Raw genomic sequence first — 17,640 nt, 5'->3', positions numbered from 1 at the left:
GTGGAGCTGGTTTGATGAGCGGACACCACCAGGGGAGCAGTGGAGGAGGGCTGCCCATGATATTGTTCTAAGACTGTGTGAGCTATCACTGCTGTTTGTGATTAACTTGCTGCTTAAAGTTTTTTTTTTTTTTTTAGTTATTAGCTGCCCTAACCCCGTACCCCTCCTCCATTCTCCTGCACCTCCTCCTCTTCTTCTACCACCCCGCCCCCTCCTTCTCCTCTCCCCTACTGCCCTCAGCCCCATGGCAACACAAAGTATTCATTCACATTTAGATCCTGAGGTCACGGCAGGGCCAGCAATGGAGAGGCCGGCATGTTCCCCCGTAGACAGGTCAGGAATCTAACACGTAACTCCGACCAGCGGCGCTGAGGTAGCTCACTCTTCTTTTCCTTTCAAAATGTGAAAGTGTGTGGGGGAGTGGGAGGGAGAGCACGGGTGAGAAGAGACAGAGACACTTTCATTTCATGTGTGTGTGTCAGTTCTAGTGTTTGGTGTGTTTTCTTCTGACATAGTACTACACTGGTTACGATGTCCAATTATGTTCATTTTTCTGCTTTTAAAGGCTGTGGACATCATGGTTACTGATTATATCACGTTGGGGTTTATTAGTTCTTCATAAGCAAAAGACCCTCTTGTCCCTGGCTTGGTTGTGGGCATGTTGTGTTCTGCTCTGGTTATATGTGAGGTAGCTGATGAGGATGCAAGGAGGGGTTTCTGTGAGTGTGTGTGTCCGGGGGGGGGGGTGTTAGGAGGGGTGGGAGTGTTTTCCTGTGTGTTGTGCTTTTAAAGGGGGGTCTTGCATATGGGAGGCAGAGGTGCTGATATGAGGAGTGGACAATGCATGAAAGCCCTCAGCATGGGTCCTGTGTCTCATTGTCCCATGGTACCCTCCTGTCACTTTCATTTTGCACCCTCTAGTCCAGAGTCAAGCCAACTTTGATATAAGGAAGGGGTGCAAAGGCTGATGGGGGGAGCAAGAGGGGGATTTTTAAAAGAAGAAGTAGGGGAAAAAGATAGTCTGTGGAGTGTGAAATAAGATTGCTTTTTATCCGACAGTGCAGTGCTAAAGAAAAGGAAGCTGTCCGGCCCTGGATAAAGCGAGGGAAGCACACCTCTCTGATTTACAGTGCGGTTTTGTGACACCTGGTTAAAATGATAACAACAGCCTCAATAATTATAATAAGAGTAATGAGAGCTTAGACTCAGCTCCACACTAGAGCCCAGAGAGAAGCAGAGCTCAACCCCTCGCTCCCAGCACTCGAGAGCCGGGGAGAGGGAGAAGCTCAGCTCAGCCCCCGCGTTGGTTTTCCAGGACTTAGAAAAGCCAAGAGAGATAGACAAGACAGTGTTGTTGACTGAGATTCTGTATATGCAACACAAAAGAGCAGACTGTCACTGCTATTTGAGGAACACTGGAGCCATTCTCAGGTAGGACTGTAATTCTGTACTTTAAGGAAGGCAGTTATCATCATAGCGGTATGCTCTGCTGAGGCCGAGAAAGGAGGAGGAGCCTGACCTACTGAAAGATATCCAGAGTGACTATTATTACTTGCTGCAGCTCTTCTCTACAGTCTGAGAAGGAATACTGGAAAGTGCAGTGGTTACCATCAATTATTTATTAGGCCGTTTGTGCTTGTCAGTCTGATTAGCATTAGTGTAATCACTGCTCTTCAGGGGAAAGGAAGGCTGCTCTCTCTCATCTGAAGGTAATCTTGCCATTTTCAGCGTCTCATCTTCACTGGACTCCTCTTGCATAGCATCTGCTTTTGTCATCTCCACATATTTCTTCCCTTTTCCCCTTCCCGATGTGTTTCTGTCTGTTGCTGCTCAGCCCCCTTCCCTCCCTTCCCCCCTCCCCCCCCCCTCCCCCCCCCCCTCCCCCCCCCTCCCCCTTGCACCTTATTAATGTGTGTGAGCAAGTTGCGCTCTCCCAGCTTGTATAGAGTGACACCTATGGGCCTGATTACGCCTCTGCACTCACCGGCACAACACGAGGGGAAGACTGCAAAGCCGCTGGATGGTGTGTGAGGCTGTGTGTAAGCCTGTGTGTCTGGCTGCGTGATGCTGGAACGAGGAGCCCGTGGACTGTCCCCGCCGAGTGACTGGCAGAGCAAAGCTGATATTTATATGCTCAGAACAGATGAGTGTAATCTCTGTGCTGGCAATGAGCTTATTCAGCTTGCATGATTAGATTAATGGAACTGTTTCATATCATTGTATTAGGATGGTTAATGAAGACAATTAATTAGAACACAACCTTCAGGCTATTGTCCTTTACATCTCTGAGATTTGGGTTAGAAATGGCCCGCTGCCATAGCTTTGAGTTTTTCTCCTCATCTATTTTCAGGGTTAATCTATGGCTACAATTTTAGTCTCTTCCATTTGCATCCTAGTCTTAGGCCACTCGTGACCTTTCGTTAATTATGGTTGGCCTGGCTTTAATCATTCTTTAATATCATTGGAGATGAGACAAGATATAAGCAAAGGCACTTGCCACTTAAAGCTGTAACGTTGCTCCTGGAATTAAATATCTGCATCTCTGCATAAATTATGGACAAGGCTCTGTGTACATGTACTGTATGTAGATTAAACATCTAAATAAAGAGTGTTGAAAACATTAGGAAGAAAAAATATCAGTGCAGATGTGAGGATCTTACAGTGTGTGTGCAGGAAGTTTAGGGTGGTTGCAGGGAAGCTGAATAGCATTACAATTTTGGCTGTCTATCACAGTAATGTTTAAGCACAAAAAGTGTGTGTTAATGTGTAGGTGGGAATTAGTCTCACTACAAGTGTCACATAGCTAAGAAATGACACCTTGCCCCATTTTTAAAGGTGAATATTTTTACCTGGGGATTATTTTGTAATCTGAGCACCTATGCGGCTGTACAGTATCCTAATTCTCGTGCAGTTGCGGAGATTTATGGAGGTAGGAGTTAGATAGGATTTTGGAACTCGGCAGCAGATCTCTGGTTTTCTGGGGGTGTTTAAGATCTGTCTCACCACCATGGGACAGGTAACAAAGAATAGGCTACCTATTCACGGGCTACCTTTTTAACATCATAAAAACATGGTTACATTTAAATATAAAATGCAATCGTTTGTAGGATTCAGGAAATATTTAAAAATACTTATTAGTAAAAAGCAGTCACCATTTGAAATACCTTTTTATTTTAAACTAAGGGTTTAATCAGAGGCTTTTAACAAGAACGCGTGAGAACACCATCCGTACACTTATCATTCTGCTCAGCTGTTTCCTAAAACATCTCTGTTAGCAAGCAGGAAATGTAAGATATTGCCTCCATCCTGTCAGTAATACAACGGTTTCCATTAACTTTGACTGTTTAAAAAAACCAAACACACCCAGATGTATAAGCATGTAGTTGTGTTTAGAAAAATGCAATTATTGTTATGGTAATGTTGATCATTTTGCAGCTATAGGGTGCTTTTAGTCAGTCCGTAAGAAGGACGGCAGTTTTAAATGCGTCTTAAAACAGCAAAATATGTTGTAGATACTTCTAAATATTCAACCTTTTTCCTTTGAGGGACTGGGGAAAAGGTATTCGATTTTCTTTCACATACACAGCAGAGAATTAAATGCCGGATAAAAAACAATCACTTCCCTTAATGTTCTTTTCATTCATAAACATGCCTTATTTGCATAAGTCATTTCTATTTACACCTTTTCTGCAGAAAAAAAACAGAAATGTTTCTAAATATTCTTGCTTATGAGTACGAATTCTGTGGAGAAGGATGGTAAGAATAGCCATGTGTTTCATGGATGTATCAGTAACAATGAGACACGTCAGAGTTTGAGAACACAATGTCAACTTTATAAACAGTATATGCAAGGTCTGATAACTGACGGGATAAACAGTGAGTGGTGGGGATAATGTAACATCATAAAAGTGGTTTTGGCTGTGGGTAGTCATGTGGTGAGCTAAGATTGGATGTGTGATGACTGCAGGGCTGAATACTTGAACAGGATATTTCAGTAGCTGTTGTAGCATTGTCAATATATCAATAGCTCATACAGTAGACCTGAGCATGAAAGCTTTTTCAAAAGACCATTTAAGTACATTTGCTGAGAATTAGCTGACTTGTGTAATAACTGATAGGGCCTATTGACTGCGGCCTAGTTTACTGTTGGCAAATCAATGCTATTGCATGCAAGTCCCACTACTTTTAAACAAACTTAACAGGCAAAGGGGATGTTCAGGGGGCACTGGAGGGAAATAAACACGATTGATGCCCTTTTTATTATCTGTTTTTGCTATCTTTTCCTCTGTGTGTTACTTACAAATGGCATTATCGGATATCCATTGTTTGGACTTTGATGCTCCTAAATGGCCTGATATATTGAGCTGAGGCTTTTAAGGTGGTTACAGGGGATTTCTGCCTTTGACTTGGCATAAAAATAAAATGAATTGTGGCTCTGAAAGTTTTAAATATTTATGATTTTTTTTTCTTTTTTTTTTTTGCAATAGTTGAAGAACTGAAATGAGAGTTGTATTGGTAAGTAACCTAATAGATTGCAGCAGGGGAGAGTAATGCATGTGTGTGTTTGTGTCTGTGTGTGTGTGAGTGTATATGGGAGATTGTCTAGTTTATGGTCTTTCTCTTGAAGGATCCTACTCACACAATTATTTTTCTATCTGCCACTTCAGACCACACGTGTGTGTGTTTCCTGGAGTTTTATGTCCTCGTTGAACAGAGGAAACAATAATTGTGTCATGGTGCAAATAAATTAGCTACAATTAGTCTAATTATTATATGAACAATAATAATATTTTTTTTTAACAAAAAACATGTCACAGATATAATCACACAGGACAGAGAGCAGAAAACAGGATTCTGCCCTCTTTGTCTGCTACCCTTGCAACTGTGTGTCAGCAAATGCAATTGTTGCAAGCTCCTATAGAAAAAAATGCTGCCGTCCCTTTAAGTGCTCCCACCAATTCTGATGGCGTGGTGATTTACATATCCCGTTCTCCCTCCCCCTTCAGGAGAGCTGAGTGAGGATGTGGAGGCTGCTAGTGAGACCACCACAGACCAGGAGGACCAAACCAAAGACAGAGAAAGTGGGGGGGAGAAGGAGCTCACCAAAGGGACAGGTAAGGCCAATATTTACACCACACAAATTTAGGGAAAACTATTCACAGGAAACGTGTGGCTCTGCAACTGAAGGGTGCTGAACATCAGGCTTTATGCCTAATTAAACTAAATATAACAACAATATTGAAAGCCTTTTTAAACATGAAACAAGCTCTAAACTCCCTAAATCAAATTCTAGATTTCAGAGAGTGCTCTTTGATGCTGCAGGTTTCCAGGCATTAAATCCCATCAGATACAGTCAGGATAAAGTGTCAATTTAGGTAATATGTTCAGGTGACATGTGACCCATGTTTTGTCTTTGCTCAATAGGTGATGTAAAGAGAAGGGGCCTGTATGCGTAATTCCAGCTGAGCCATGTGTGTACACACATGTGATTCCCCCCCCCCCCCCCTTACACACATACACACAGCTTTATTACACAGGAACACAAACAACACTCACCTGTATTTAATGTTATCAGATCAGGTGGTTTTATCAGTGGTCCTTTTATTGACAGGTGTAGGTGGTGACTCCTGAGCATGGGGGGGTGGGCCTAGGATTATGGGAGGAGCTTGAGGTCTAAACAATCCCTGCACAAGGGCGAGCAGTTTCCTGAAAAGCATTTTAGAAATACTTTTAGGTTCTCATGTAATTTGAAATTGAAGGATTTAAACAGTTTAACACTGACAGCTCCTGAATGTTTGTGTGCATTTTTGTTCTTTTGTAAAGACAGTTTTAAAACAAAATCCTAAACTTCAAGTCATGTTTTTCTATCTTTGGAGTCTTTCTGGTGGATCCTTTATTGTTTTAATGTGAATTGTTTTAGTGAATTTTTCTGTTGCGGTTCTTACAGCAGTAGTTCTATTGTTCCGTTATTTAAACAAGTACATTTGTATTAAAACTAGTACAGGTGTGTGGAGACGGCAATAAGCAGCAAAGGAAGTTCTTCCAGAGATTTGAACATGTGAAAGACGTTACGGTATTTTTAACACATACACCATGTGGTCGCTTTTACCTCCTCAGCATGAATGAAACATGAACTTAAACTCGAGCATAATGAGACACAAGGTTAAAGCAAGAGTCTTAAACTAAATGTTGTTCCACATGGGGTGTGTGTGCTTCACTGCATCCAATTACTTGCTTTCATTTACAGATTCTATTCAAATTTTTGAAACGTCACTCTAAATGAAATATAGTTTTTCTCTGCCTGTGTTAAGAAAACAATGCTGCCACAGAAGATATCTCTTATTCAATAGAGGAGATTTCTGATAATGATGACACTGAACAGTAACAGGCCGGGATAGATGCTTCTCACTTGTCTAACTTCTTGTGTTACTGCAAGATGTTTTGATTTACACTAGTCAGGTTAAAAGCTGGAAAACAATTCAGACCTTTTGCATACCTAAGTTTTTTATAAAGTGCAGCAAAAAACTTCATCACAGTGTTTGAAGCCCAGCCTTTGTAAAATGTCTTTGATATTCGAACTTCTATTTTAAATGAGGCTGAGTTGTTTGTGCTCTTTGAAAGGGCGACACTCTTCTTTGATGGAAGAAATAATGATATGCATGCCTGACTGAATATGGCTAAAAGTATGTTTTAGCACATCAAAATAAAGCACTTTGAAAAGCATTAAAATGAGCTGGCCGATTAATAATTCACTCATACCTGTGGTGCACAGGAAGACGACTCCTCGCATTAGGATTCCTCCTTTTTGAAAGGCATGCAATTTGATACAAGCATATTCAGTTCCTTTCCTCCCCTCTGTCAGTCGCTAATCACCAAATAAGTGTGTTTCTGTGTTTTCACAAAGGAAATATGTGCTTGCATATGAAAAATTTACAGCTTCCCAGCAGCTTATTAGAAACGCTTAGTTAAAAATAGCATGTGCATTAGGGAACCGGGTCTGAGGTTCCATTTGATGTCAGTAAGAAAGGTGGGTGGGTAGGCTGGGGTGGTGGGTTCAAGGCACTGTTGTCAGCGCAAGTTAGACAGCTGTAGTTTAATGGAAGGATCCCTTTTGTACTTCAAACTTTCTGCGACTGATGAATACAATGCCCATTCAAAGCAGGCGCCGTAAAACCCATCTTGTAGGAAAAAAAGGTGAGGAACACCCCATAATGCATTTGGTAAACAGAGGAGCACTTGTTTGGGCTGGTGATTGTCTGAAGCTGTTTGTACAGTAGATATACAGATGCTGTGTATGTTAGAATACGGTGTATGAGTATCTTGGCCAACCTGTTATTTATCTCAAAGGTGCTCAGTCTCCCACTGTCTGAGGTTCAGCTGTTTCTAAGGTCCATCATTAGAACTACTGAAGTATTTCTTCTCATCATTGTCATGTAGCAGTTGGAACAGAGCACAACATTGTTCCTTTACAAATGACAGTCACTGTCAGACAGACAGCATTAGTGCACACAGAAAAAAGGCTTCCTTCTTTTTAAAGCCACTGTCAATCTTATTTTCTCTTTCTTCTTCCACAGCTCCTCAGTATTCATTAAAATCATTTAGAGGTACATCAGAAGCCTTTGTAAAATGCATATGTATTCGGCATGTCAGCGCCTGAAAGATGCATTCACTATTCAGTTGTTTTGTATTTATCTCAAAGATAATACATATATGTACATGTTCAGGCATTCAGACATATGTAAATGTCATATGCTCCCAACACTGCGAACAGTATGTGGAGCAAAGTCTTATAATTATACAGTATGTTATCATCAGTATGTATCCTAGAAGCAGAAAATACAAATTAAGGTAAAGGTAATTATAAGTGGAGTGGATGTATTTGGACAGTGATGTTCACGTTGGGGGTAGCTGCACTTTAATCATCCCGTATGATTAGTAATTCAAAGGGTCATTTTTAAGGCTAGGTATGAAATATGTATAGATGAATAGCCATGAGCCTCTTTTCTCTCTACCTAGCTAAAACTGCCCTGGCAAAAGGGAAAAGATTCTGCATAGGAACAGGATCCTTATGTTCATTAAAACAGGTGGTGTATTTATGCAGCAGCTGAACATGCGGCAAGCAGGGAGGGTAGAAGGTGAAGAGAGCAGAAAGATGAGAAAGCATAGGAATCGTTAATACACTGCAGACCTGGGCACAATGTGATTTGACATATTTAACATAAAAGCATGGGAAAGGTTAAATTGAAAGTAGGGTGGTTTATGTAGGGAGGTGGGAAAGGGAGAGCGAAGTAGTTTGACCATTCTAGAGCTGGGAGGATGGTAATCCTCGGAAATTGAGCTTGATAAATAATTCTTTTCATACCTCTTTCCTTACATTCAATTCATGAGAAATGGAGTTAGAGGGGTGAAAAATTATATTTCAGCTTGGGCCATTCCACTTTCTAAGACCAGTAAAGCCTTTGCATATCAGACTTCTACAGTAAGTAGAGAAAACCAAGTGATGGTAAACGGGGAAACAGGCATGTTATTGACATTTAACAACCAATAGTTTGAACATACTTGCTTATTCAGATAATATGACTATGAATAAATGTGTTTTTAAACAACTCGGTTTCCCTTGGCAACTACATACGCAGCCCTTCAAGTTGTAGAGTGCCATAGAAATGAGTCTTAACAAGGTTTTTTTTAATGTGGTGTTAGTTGCATGCCTGAAATTAGGTCTGTAAATAACACAAGGTCGAGCTATTTTACGTTTTATTCTCTGACATAAATCATAAATCAGTAAATGATTATATTCTCCACTTGTGCTATTTTCGAGCTTTGAGCTGTCTTTAAAAAGTTGGCTGTTAACTGGTGGCTAAATGAGACTACAGAGGTCCTTGGGAACATTAAACGTCATTATGCTGAAAACGAAGAATCACATACTCGGTAGCCTGTCTTGCCTCAACAGCCTTGTTGAGTTTATAACTTATGATCACTAGTTGTATCTGGTCACTATGTTAAGAAAGGCTGTTGTGGACAAGGTGAATGTGTTTAGTGGAGATAAAAGTTTAGTGGAGGTGATGTTAAGTCATGCACCTGTGTTGTAGTTCATTTATGGCCCAACAATCGTTTTTTGCTTCTGGTTACAGTGGCTCTACCAACCTCTGACTATAGGGTCAGAGGTTCGCGCCCCACTCTTTCCGACCACATGCCTACAAAAAAAAATAAAAATAAAAAATACTTCCTGCTGCACTCATTTGTTATTTCTGCCATCTTTATATTCCAATAAAATGAATAACTGTAAATAAAAAGACATTGTTTAGTGTTTTAACATAAACCTTGAAATCTGTGTAAATGTCTCTATACGCGTAGCTACGCGTATTACTGAAATGCCTATTTTAGTTAGTGTTAAGGTTATTGCAAAGTACCAATCAATTAATTATTGGTTACCAATTACCAATTAATTTTTTATTCAGTATTAAAATAGATGCTGCAGACTGATTTCATTTTCACACAATCTGTGTACAAATATTGCTTGTTTTGTGTAAATAGTATTTCCCTATTTAATTATGTCTGTAGACATATTGGGCGTGATCAGTAAAAACACAGTAGTTGAACTCTATTTACTACTAATTAAACCTTTGTACATTTGTACACCCACAGCCAACGTGTTGTTTTTATTATTGTGAAGTGGAAAGCATGTACTATAAACTTATAAGATAATTTTCATTTGTTTGTAATTAAAAAGTAACAATTTCTAATGTGATTGAACTAAGTATGCCCCAACATGTTTGTACCAGGAAGTGAGTTTGTACCTTTCTCCACAGAAAGATCCAAGTATGTGCTGCGCTTCTTCCATACAAGGTCTTCCCACAGATCTGCTTGATATGTGCTCCAAACAATTTTCAGTTAATTGTTCACAATAATCCTGTGAAACGGTTTAGCATGCACGTGGGCACAGTTACGTGGACTGTGTGTAGAAGAAGGCAGTGTTGTGTTGAGTGTAATGAACTTGATTATTAGCATCCCCTAGACACAGCACTGTGGCACTGCAGTCTGCTCCTTTTTTGACATGCTGTTAGTCATTTGGTGTTGCTCACTCAGGAATACAGAACCAAATGTTAAGAATTGTTCTCAATATAAAAGTGCAGATGTGTAGATTTAATGTTAGCTTTGGTTGAAGTTGAAATTGCATCCTTATGGCTAGTTACAATCAAATTGTTCAAGTTTATGTTATAGTTCCTCTAAACTGGGAGACATTCAGTGCAGTGGTGATTTGTTATTGCTTTAAAACACTAAGTAGTATGAGAAATCAGGAGACAGAGCAGTGAAAATGTTTACATATTCATATCACGCCCTCTGAGTGCTTGTCATCCCTCAAATTATAATTCCTTTTGTCTTTGAAGATAATAGGCCATAAATTGTCCTTGTTTGTGAGCCAACTCCCTGAAAGCTCTGTGTTTATGAGTTTTACCACGGTTTCTAATGGCCAAGCACCAGTGCTGTCTCTGAGCGTCCTGTAAAGGTGAACGCCATGTCATTCTGTTGTTTAGTGGTCTGGAGATTAATAGCGCATTAGCTAATTAATATGGCATCTCCATTTCTTCATGTTGGATTTGGGTTTTTTTGCAGTTATGTTGTTGCTGCAGCAGAATCATAATTGTTAAAAAAGACTCTATATGACTCCTTCGTATAGGATACAGTTCAGTGTGTTGTCCTAGAATTGCAGGATTGGAATTCATAAATAATAAAGAAACGATTTCATATCAAGCGTTGTTATCAGGTTTAGTTTAGTTTTCCAGTTTGCCCTACATTACCCAGAGCAGTGACACTGGCTATAAATTAAAAACCTGGACAAAATGGGTAAAAAGGAAAAGACAATATTCAGATATTGTTAGCGTAGCACTAAAAGAAAATTACTTGAAGCACTGGGGGAGTTGAATCATCTCCATATTAATGGACAACTTGATGAGGGAATAGAGGTGAAGACTTGTGCAAGTGCAAGAAGCAGAGGGGTGTCAGAAACCTCAGCAGTGTGAAGGTGAAAGGTTTTGGGGAGTTGGGGATCAGAAGAGACCCTTCAGAAGGTGGGCTGCGGAGAATCCTTGATTGGACTAGCAGTAGAATTGTGGGCACGATTGCAGATTGTAGCTGTTCTGGGAAATGTGAAATTAAAGCTATGAACCTGGCTAGTGTGGATGGGATGGATGATTTTTTCTGTTTTGTTTTTAACAAATGAAGGGCTGTAGCTGACATGACAGGAAATGAACGGTGTTAATGATGGTGCAGAGGCTCTGGAGACGATGAGGAACCCTTTTCAGTCTGTTGGGGGGCAATTCCCCTTTAAAACACCATGAAGTTTTGTCCCATCTTCCCCTTCCATGCACACTGATCGAGTGTAACTACAATTTTAGAATAAGGATAACCGCTTTTAAGACAATGCCGTTTAATGGCAGCTGTGATTGCACTGGAAGAATTCGATGCCAGATGACCTGTGGTGGTTAATTCAGTCTGTGCTGTGTCAGTCACTCTGTCCAGCGGCCATCTTTTTTCCCCTTGAAAGCACAACAAGGCTGTGATTGCTCCAGAGACCACTGCAGTGTGCTGACAGCCCTTTTGCTGCTTGAATAATACAATCCAGCTATGGGAGGTGAGACAAGGTGCCAAAGTCCAATTCACTTACGGGATGCGACGGCACAAAAGCCTCTGATTTACGGAAAAGGGGCATGAATTAATAATCACCTAATTGACTCTTGGGTTTTTCTGTACTCCTGCTCTGCCTTTTGTGCTTTTAAACAAAAGCCCACCCTGTGTATCTGTCAGAAGAGGTTTGGTGTGGATGGTGGCTCTGTGTCTAATGGCCAGGCAGAACAGCAGAACAGGTCAGGGTTACAGGCAGACTCCTGACAGACATTACGGTCACTAACAGTGGAGGACTATTGTACATGTGAATCGAACAGGCACTTATAATCTTATCAACTACTGGATTTCAAGTATGCAAATATTTAGTAGTTTAAGTTCTTTTTTTTTTTTTTTTTTAGCAGTATCACACATGAAGCTCACTACAAGCTTCACAAAAAGAAAAATAGATTTCACCAGTAGCTGTCATCGACTATTTTTGACATCCATAGCAAATCTTTGGACTGTGGAGAGTGTTCTTACAATAGTCCTATACTCTGTTCCATCAGAGCCCAATGTTTTGGTCATTGGTTCTGATCACCTGCTCATATTGTAGATCCAGGTTTCACACATGTGTGATCACTTGTTTTTTATCTCTATTTTATCTGTATTTCATTGTTTTTGTCTCTATTTCATCCCTTGCTGTTTTGGTCATTTTTTATTCCCCTTGACGAGGAAAAACAGGATACAGTAGTTGGGTGTTAGTCATGGTGCTGGTGAGGCTGTCGGGGTGTAGGATTCTTAACAGAAGGCGATTGATCAGATTTATGGAGTCCTAATTGGCCGTGACGAGAGACTGCATCTGAGTAAGCCTCACCAGCTCTCCATCTGTCTGCCTCTCTCTCACTTTCTCTCTCTCACACACATAAACACCCTGAGCTGGAAAGCCGGTTTGGGCCCTCCTAAAGCAGCTCTCCAGTGCCTTAGCATAAACAGCCACTTGTTTCACCTCTCTGATGCTAATTGGGTAATTGTGGAAGTGGAATATACTTGTAATCAATTATGTTTATCCTCTTAATCACGAGGCTAAGAGGGCACTTGTGTCTACTTAATCCAGGCTTACTTTCTGTACTGTATGTATGCACTTGCTAGCTGTGGCACAAGCTGCGTTACCTGCTCTTAAGCACACATGAAAATTGTGCTTACCCTCTGTCCTTGTCTGTATAAAGAACATTTAGCTTTGTAGCTAAATGTAATTTTCACAGCTGTCTATGCTTTTAGCTATGGAAATAAAGAAGTCAAGTACAGTAGGTGCCCGTTGCAATAAAAAGCTGTTGAAGGAGAGCGCAAAGGCCAAGGCACAGAGATTATGTTTTGTAGTTAGCAAACCCAAAAAGCAAAAGTGGAAAGAAATATATGGTAAGGAAAAATGTAAAGAAATGATCAAAAGGTTTGGTATGGTGGTGGTATTTAGTGTACAATCAACCTGATCACTGAAATGTGAAAAGTTGGCCAGAGGTGGCTGCTTTTGCTCGTCCTGAGAGATGAATTCCAGAGTAGTAGGAGTGAGCTTGAGTGGACTCAGGGAGGAGAGGGAATTGGTGAGGACAGTACCATGACTGAGAGGTTAATGTCAGGGAATGGGAGGTTCCTTTTGTTTAACGTTCCCTTTGTTTATTGGCGGATGTGTTTAATAGGATTGACTGTGACTGGACCCTAATAGGGCCTCCCTGGCTGATCCCAGTGTCTCTGGGAGATCCAGCAGACTGCTCTGTCCAAAGCCAGGTCCCCCACTGGGTAATCAGCTCAACTGCCCTCGTCCTGATTGGAGCTGACATTTTAATGTCTGGAGCAGTAGCGTGGTCAGCCCTGCTTAACCTGACCCCCACTACCAAATCACCCCTCCTCTACCGATGGCCTCTGTTCTCAATTTGCCCTTCAGGACTGTACAAATCAGGCCAAATTTAACTCTTTATGGGCTTGTTAGAGGCTGGAAAGGCAAGTCCTTAAGTTTGGCAGTGAATTATTTCTATGGGTGCCAAAGCATGGTGCTACTGCAGCTCCCCATATTAGCTCCATGTGGATTTAGCTCCTCAGTGAGCCAACACTCTGGGCTCTACTGCGATGCCTCTTTTTGTACCACATCTGGTTTGCATTCTTCTTTATAAAGTTTTTAATTGTTGACTTAAAAAAAAAACCAAAAAAACAACAACAACTATGTTGTTAATAATAGTGTTGTTTGCAATAGATGAAATGATTTGGTATGTGAGCAAGTGAAACTCGAAGTAAATATATAGGATAAAAAAATCTTTATATCTACTAAAGCCAACTGGCAGTGAGTGCAGCACATTTTAACATCGCTAAAGATCGGTTGTGTCCTGTGAATGTGCTTAGGTATGAGTAATTATTCGTCTTCTGGCATTTTTCAGCCCAATAGCATATTTCATATCTTAGAAACATGAAACATTAAATGAAACCATGTTGTGTACAATCTAGCTTTGGGGAAACTTTGAGATCTGCTCAGGGGTTTGTCCTAGTTTTCTGTGTCACAGAACCAAACAAGATTTAGCTTGTTAACAAAATGACAGTGAGACAGAAGCCCTTTTTAGACAGTGATGGTGACATTTTGCTCTTCTTCAAGGCAGCTTTTATTATTTACACAAAATTCTAAGCGGCGAAATGCTATCCCAGTCACCTTTTTACTTAGCTGCCTAATCAGGTTATCAGAGGTAACATCCACATGACGCATCACAAATACGTTGTATATCCCTTTCAAAACGATAATGGTGAACAATATGATTCAGACTCTCAGTCGTTGTGTGTCACCAAATGGATTAGTTGATTTGATTTTCTACGACGAACATCTGAGTGATTCGAAGGAGGAGCAGAAACACGGGGAGTCACGACGACCAGTGTGACGTGCAGCTCGAGAGTATGTTAAGGCAACTGGTTATGGTTTGATTAAGATTGGGATCAGGTTAAGAATCAAACCAATATGCACATCGTGAGTCTCCCCGTTTCTCCCCCAGTGTAGCGTTATATCTGATTCCTCAAACATTTAGCTTAAATGACTCTGAATATGACCGTAATCATAACATGTTGTACACAATGCACAAAAAACTTTCCTTGAGTCTGAATCATTTCAGTGTAAATACTGTTTCTCCTCTAATCTTCACCGGAAAGTCTCCCAAGAAAAACAGCTCTGTACGTTGATCTCAAAGTAAAACATAATCAAAACCTGACACTCCCTTCTCCTCCAATATAGGCCTGAGAAATTTTCCAAGCGGGGTCAAACTGTGGGCGCTTTGATTCCTTCCTTAATATGCTTGTATTACAATATAATGATCAATTTACTATTGACACAACTGTTAAAAACTATGGCTTTAAAATACTCCAATGTGAGCTAATGTATAGTATCACAGTGCAGATGACCAACAAATACCCATAAGGTCTTATACAGATGAGGACTTTTTAAGTAATTACAGAAACAATCTGGTTAAAGTTGAGCATGACAGGCTTCTCTTTATCCTGATGATGAGGTTGCAAGATGTTTGTGTACCTTGTCTCAAGGTTAGAAGCTCATGTGGGCTGAAAATGTGTTGTGGTATGAAACCTAAAGCTGCACCCTGTGGAAAACTAATGTTTTCATTAGCTGTTTATGGTGTTGTATGATATCCTGACAAGCTAACATTGAAAGAGACAACCCAGCAGAACGCATTGGCTGTGTGTCCCTTAGCAGAAGCCTGGGAAGACTAAAAAAAAAGTGTTTTTTTTTGTTTTGTTTTTTAATGGAGAGATGTGTTGAAAAAAATACATTCTCAGCCTTATTCCCATTATATGCGGTTATATCACATTTAAGAAATACATCCCAAAGCCCTTTATCCACCGTGTTATTGATTGACCTGCTCTTAAACTGCCAAATCCGCGCCTTGTCTTGACGTGTCTGCTTTTTTTCTTTATCCTTATGTGTTTGTGTGTGTTGTGTGAATGTGGGCATGTTCAGATTTGTCCGCCCACCTGGAACGGAACCAGACAGATTCCCCAATCCCTTCCAAAAGGCCCTCTTCACGGTCTGAGACCTCTGAGAGCCCGCTCTCCTCGAAGCGGCCCAGGACAGCTGAGAAGAGCACTGCAGAGCAGGTGAGAGTTACAATCCACCGAATTTAGTTAACATCGATACCTTCAGATGTTCATAAAACTCTTATCAAACTCTTTGAATTAAGGGATCTTGCTAAAGGTTATCTCATCCTCAATTACCAAGCCCTCATTATAAGCCTTAAACTTACACATCAATTAAAAAAAGAAACGTAAAATGTTCTTCAAATAAATTTCAGTTATTTAGTTATCTCACTCACCCTTTACCATATTATGCAGGATTTTTTTTTTTTAAATCTTCTCGAAATAATTTTTGCCTTTCTGCTGCAGTTGCACTGCTAATTGTGTATAAGGTGGAAAATCAATATAGTATTTGACAGATGAGAGCACTTTGAAGTGGGTGCCAAGACTCTGTGGTGTTCAGTATTACACACTTGTCTGTGATCAGAAGGATCTGGCTGCTCGAGGGAAGGGGGGCCTCTCTTCCTCCTGATCTACAGCTCCTCTTCAGGCACTACTCATTTCATCCCATTAATCCTATGTGGATCTGTTCTCCCCACCTCTCTTTCTTTGTCTTTCTCTATTGCACCTTCACACAGATGTACCAGTGCCCCTACTGCAAATTTACCAACACGGACCTGAATCGTCTCAGAATGCACGTGATGACACAGCACTCTGTCCAGCCCATGCTACGCTGCCCATTATGCCAGGACATGCTCAACAACAAGATCCACCTGCAGTTCCACCTCACACACCTCCACAGTGTGGCGCCTGACTGTGTTGATAAGCTTATTGCCACAGTAAGTTCTGTCTTTTGTGTATTCTGCATGTGATTGCACCCCAAGTGGTCACAAAAGTTTCAAAATTGAATATTCTCTCCAACAATCTATGTATTACCTTTGCATGGCAAGTGCACATTGTTTCTTCTAGTCATCTAGTGATTTAACAAATATATGATATATAATACTTTAACTGATGCTTTATCCAAAGTTTATAAGTCAGTGGATGCCATAGAACAAAAGCACAACAAAGGGACTACATATGTATGAGCTTGCTCCTCAAGTAACGAAGCAATGATCGAATGTTTCCGAGTCATCTGTCATTATCTCCAAAGTTGTTCTCCAGTCAAAGCTGCTCCGTTATGCATAGAGCTAGCATAATGATACTTCCACACATTATGGCCAGCAGGACAGCTGTCAGTGGGTCAGGCCAAGGACAAGTTTAAGGATTCAGCAATGCCAAGATGATGACTCATTTGCTCTTAATCAGTTCCTCACCCTAAAGTGGCACATTAGCTCTGAGAACAACTGTCATTCCTGTTTTTGCTTCTCTAAATAACCAACATTCAGCTCTTTATCAAACACAATGAAAGACTGTTAGTTGTGAAATGGCTGCAGGAAATCCTATTGGCTCTTTGGTAATGATTGGGCCTTTTTAAGATGCCCATTTTTTTCTTTCTCTTTTTCATTGTCTTAATACAACCATCATCAAAGAGCCTTTTTAAAGCTCTCTTATGATCACAGTCATTTGGGGAGAGCAAATCATAATATGTTTTTGTATTTTTTAATGATTTCAAGAGGAGCATGTCTCTTAGCTCCGTTTTCATTTATTACTACACTGACATTCTTGCCATGTCTATGATCACCTGTGTGCTAGTCAAAACAAAGCGTTTTATAATGAATATGTTAAAATAATTGTGACAGATTAAACCAAATTTAATGAATTGGTTTCAGCACTCAAGTACCACGGTGGAAATTCCCGATGAATCAGGGCAAAAATCAAGTGTCATATAATCTATGAATGTATCTATAGGTTGTTACAAACAAAACACTGTTTTTAAGCTTTGGATTTGTGTCCATTTTTAAAATTAAACATTTTCTAAATTATTAGTCTTTGTAGCTTGAGTCATTTTTGTCCCTTATGTCTGTTAAGATTGACCTCAGC

General features: G+C 40.4%; 1 protein-coding gene across 4 annotated transcripts in view; it reads left to right on the top strand.

The window, feature by feature from the left end:
- The window catches only part of zfhx3b (zinc finger homeobox 3b), a 169,568-nt gene that overhangs the window by 137,015 nt on the left and 14,913 nt on the right, over positions 1 to 17,640 (top strand). For 3 of the 4 annotated variants that reach the window (XM_067485311.1, XM_067485313.1, XM_067485304.1), the window contains 3 exons: positions 5,007 to 5,114; positions 15,605 to 15,741; positions 16,296 to 16,496. In XM_067485311.1, the coding sequence (XP_067341412.1) occupies positions 5,007 to 5,114; positions 15,605 to 15,741; positions 16,296 to 16,496 (446 nt within the window). The remainder of the gene's footprint in view (positions 1 to 5,006; positions 5,115 to 15,604; positions 15,742 to 16,295; positions 16,497 to 17,640) is intronic. The other variant, XM_067485322.1, reaches the window with a different exon arrangement.

Source organism: Channa argus, chromosome 2 (genome assembly GCF_033026475.1).
Source record: "Channa argus isolate prfri chromosome 2, Channa argus male v1.0, whole genome shotgun sequence".
NCBI classification, from domain to species: Eukaryota; Metazoa; Chordata; class Actinopteri; order Anabantiformes; family Channidae; genus Channa; species Channa argus.
The sequence above is the reverse complement of the archived record's forward strand: the minus strand, read 5'-3'. Positions and strand labels throughout refer to the sequence as shown.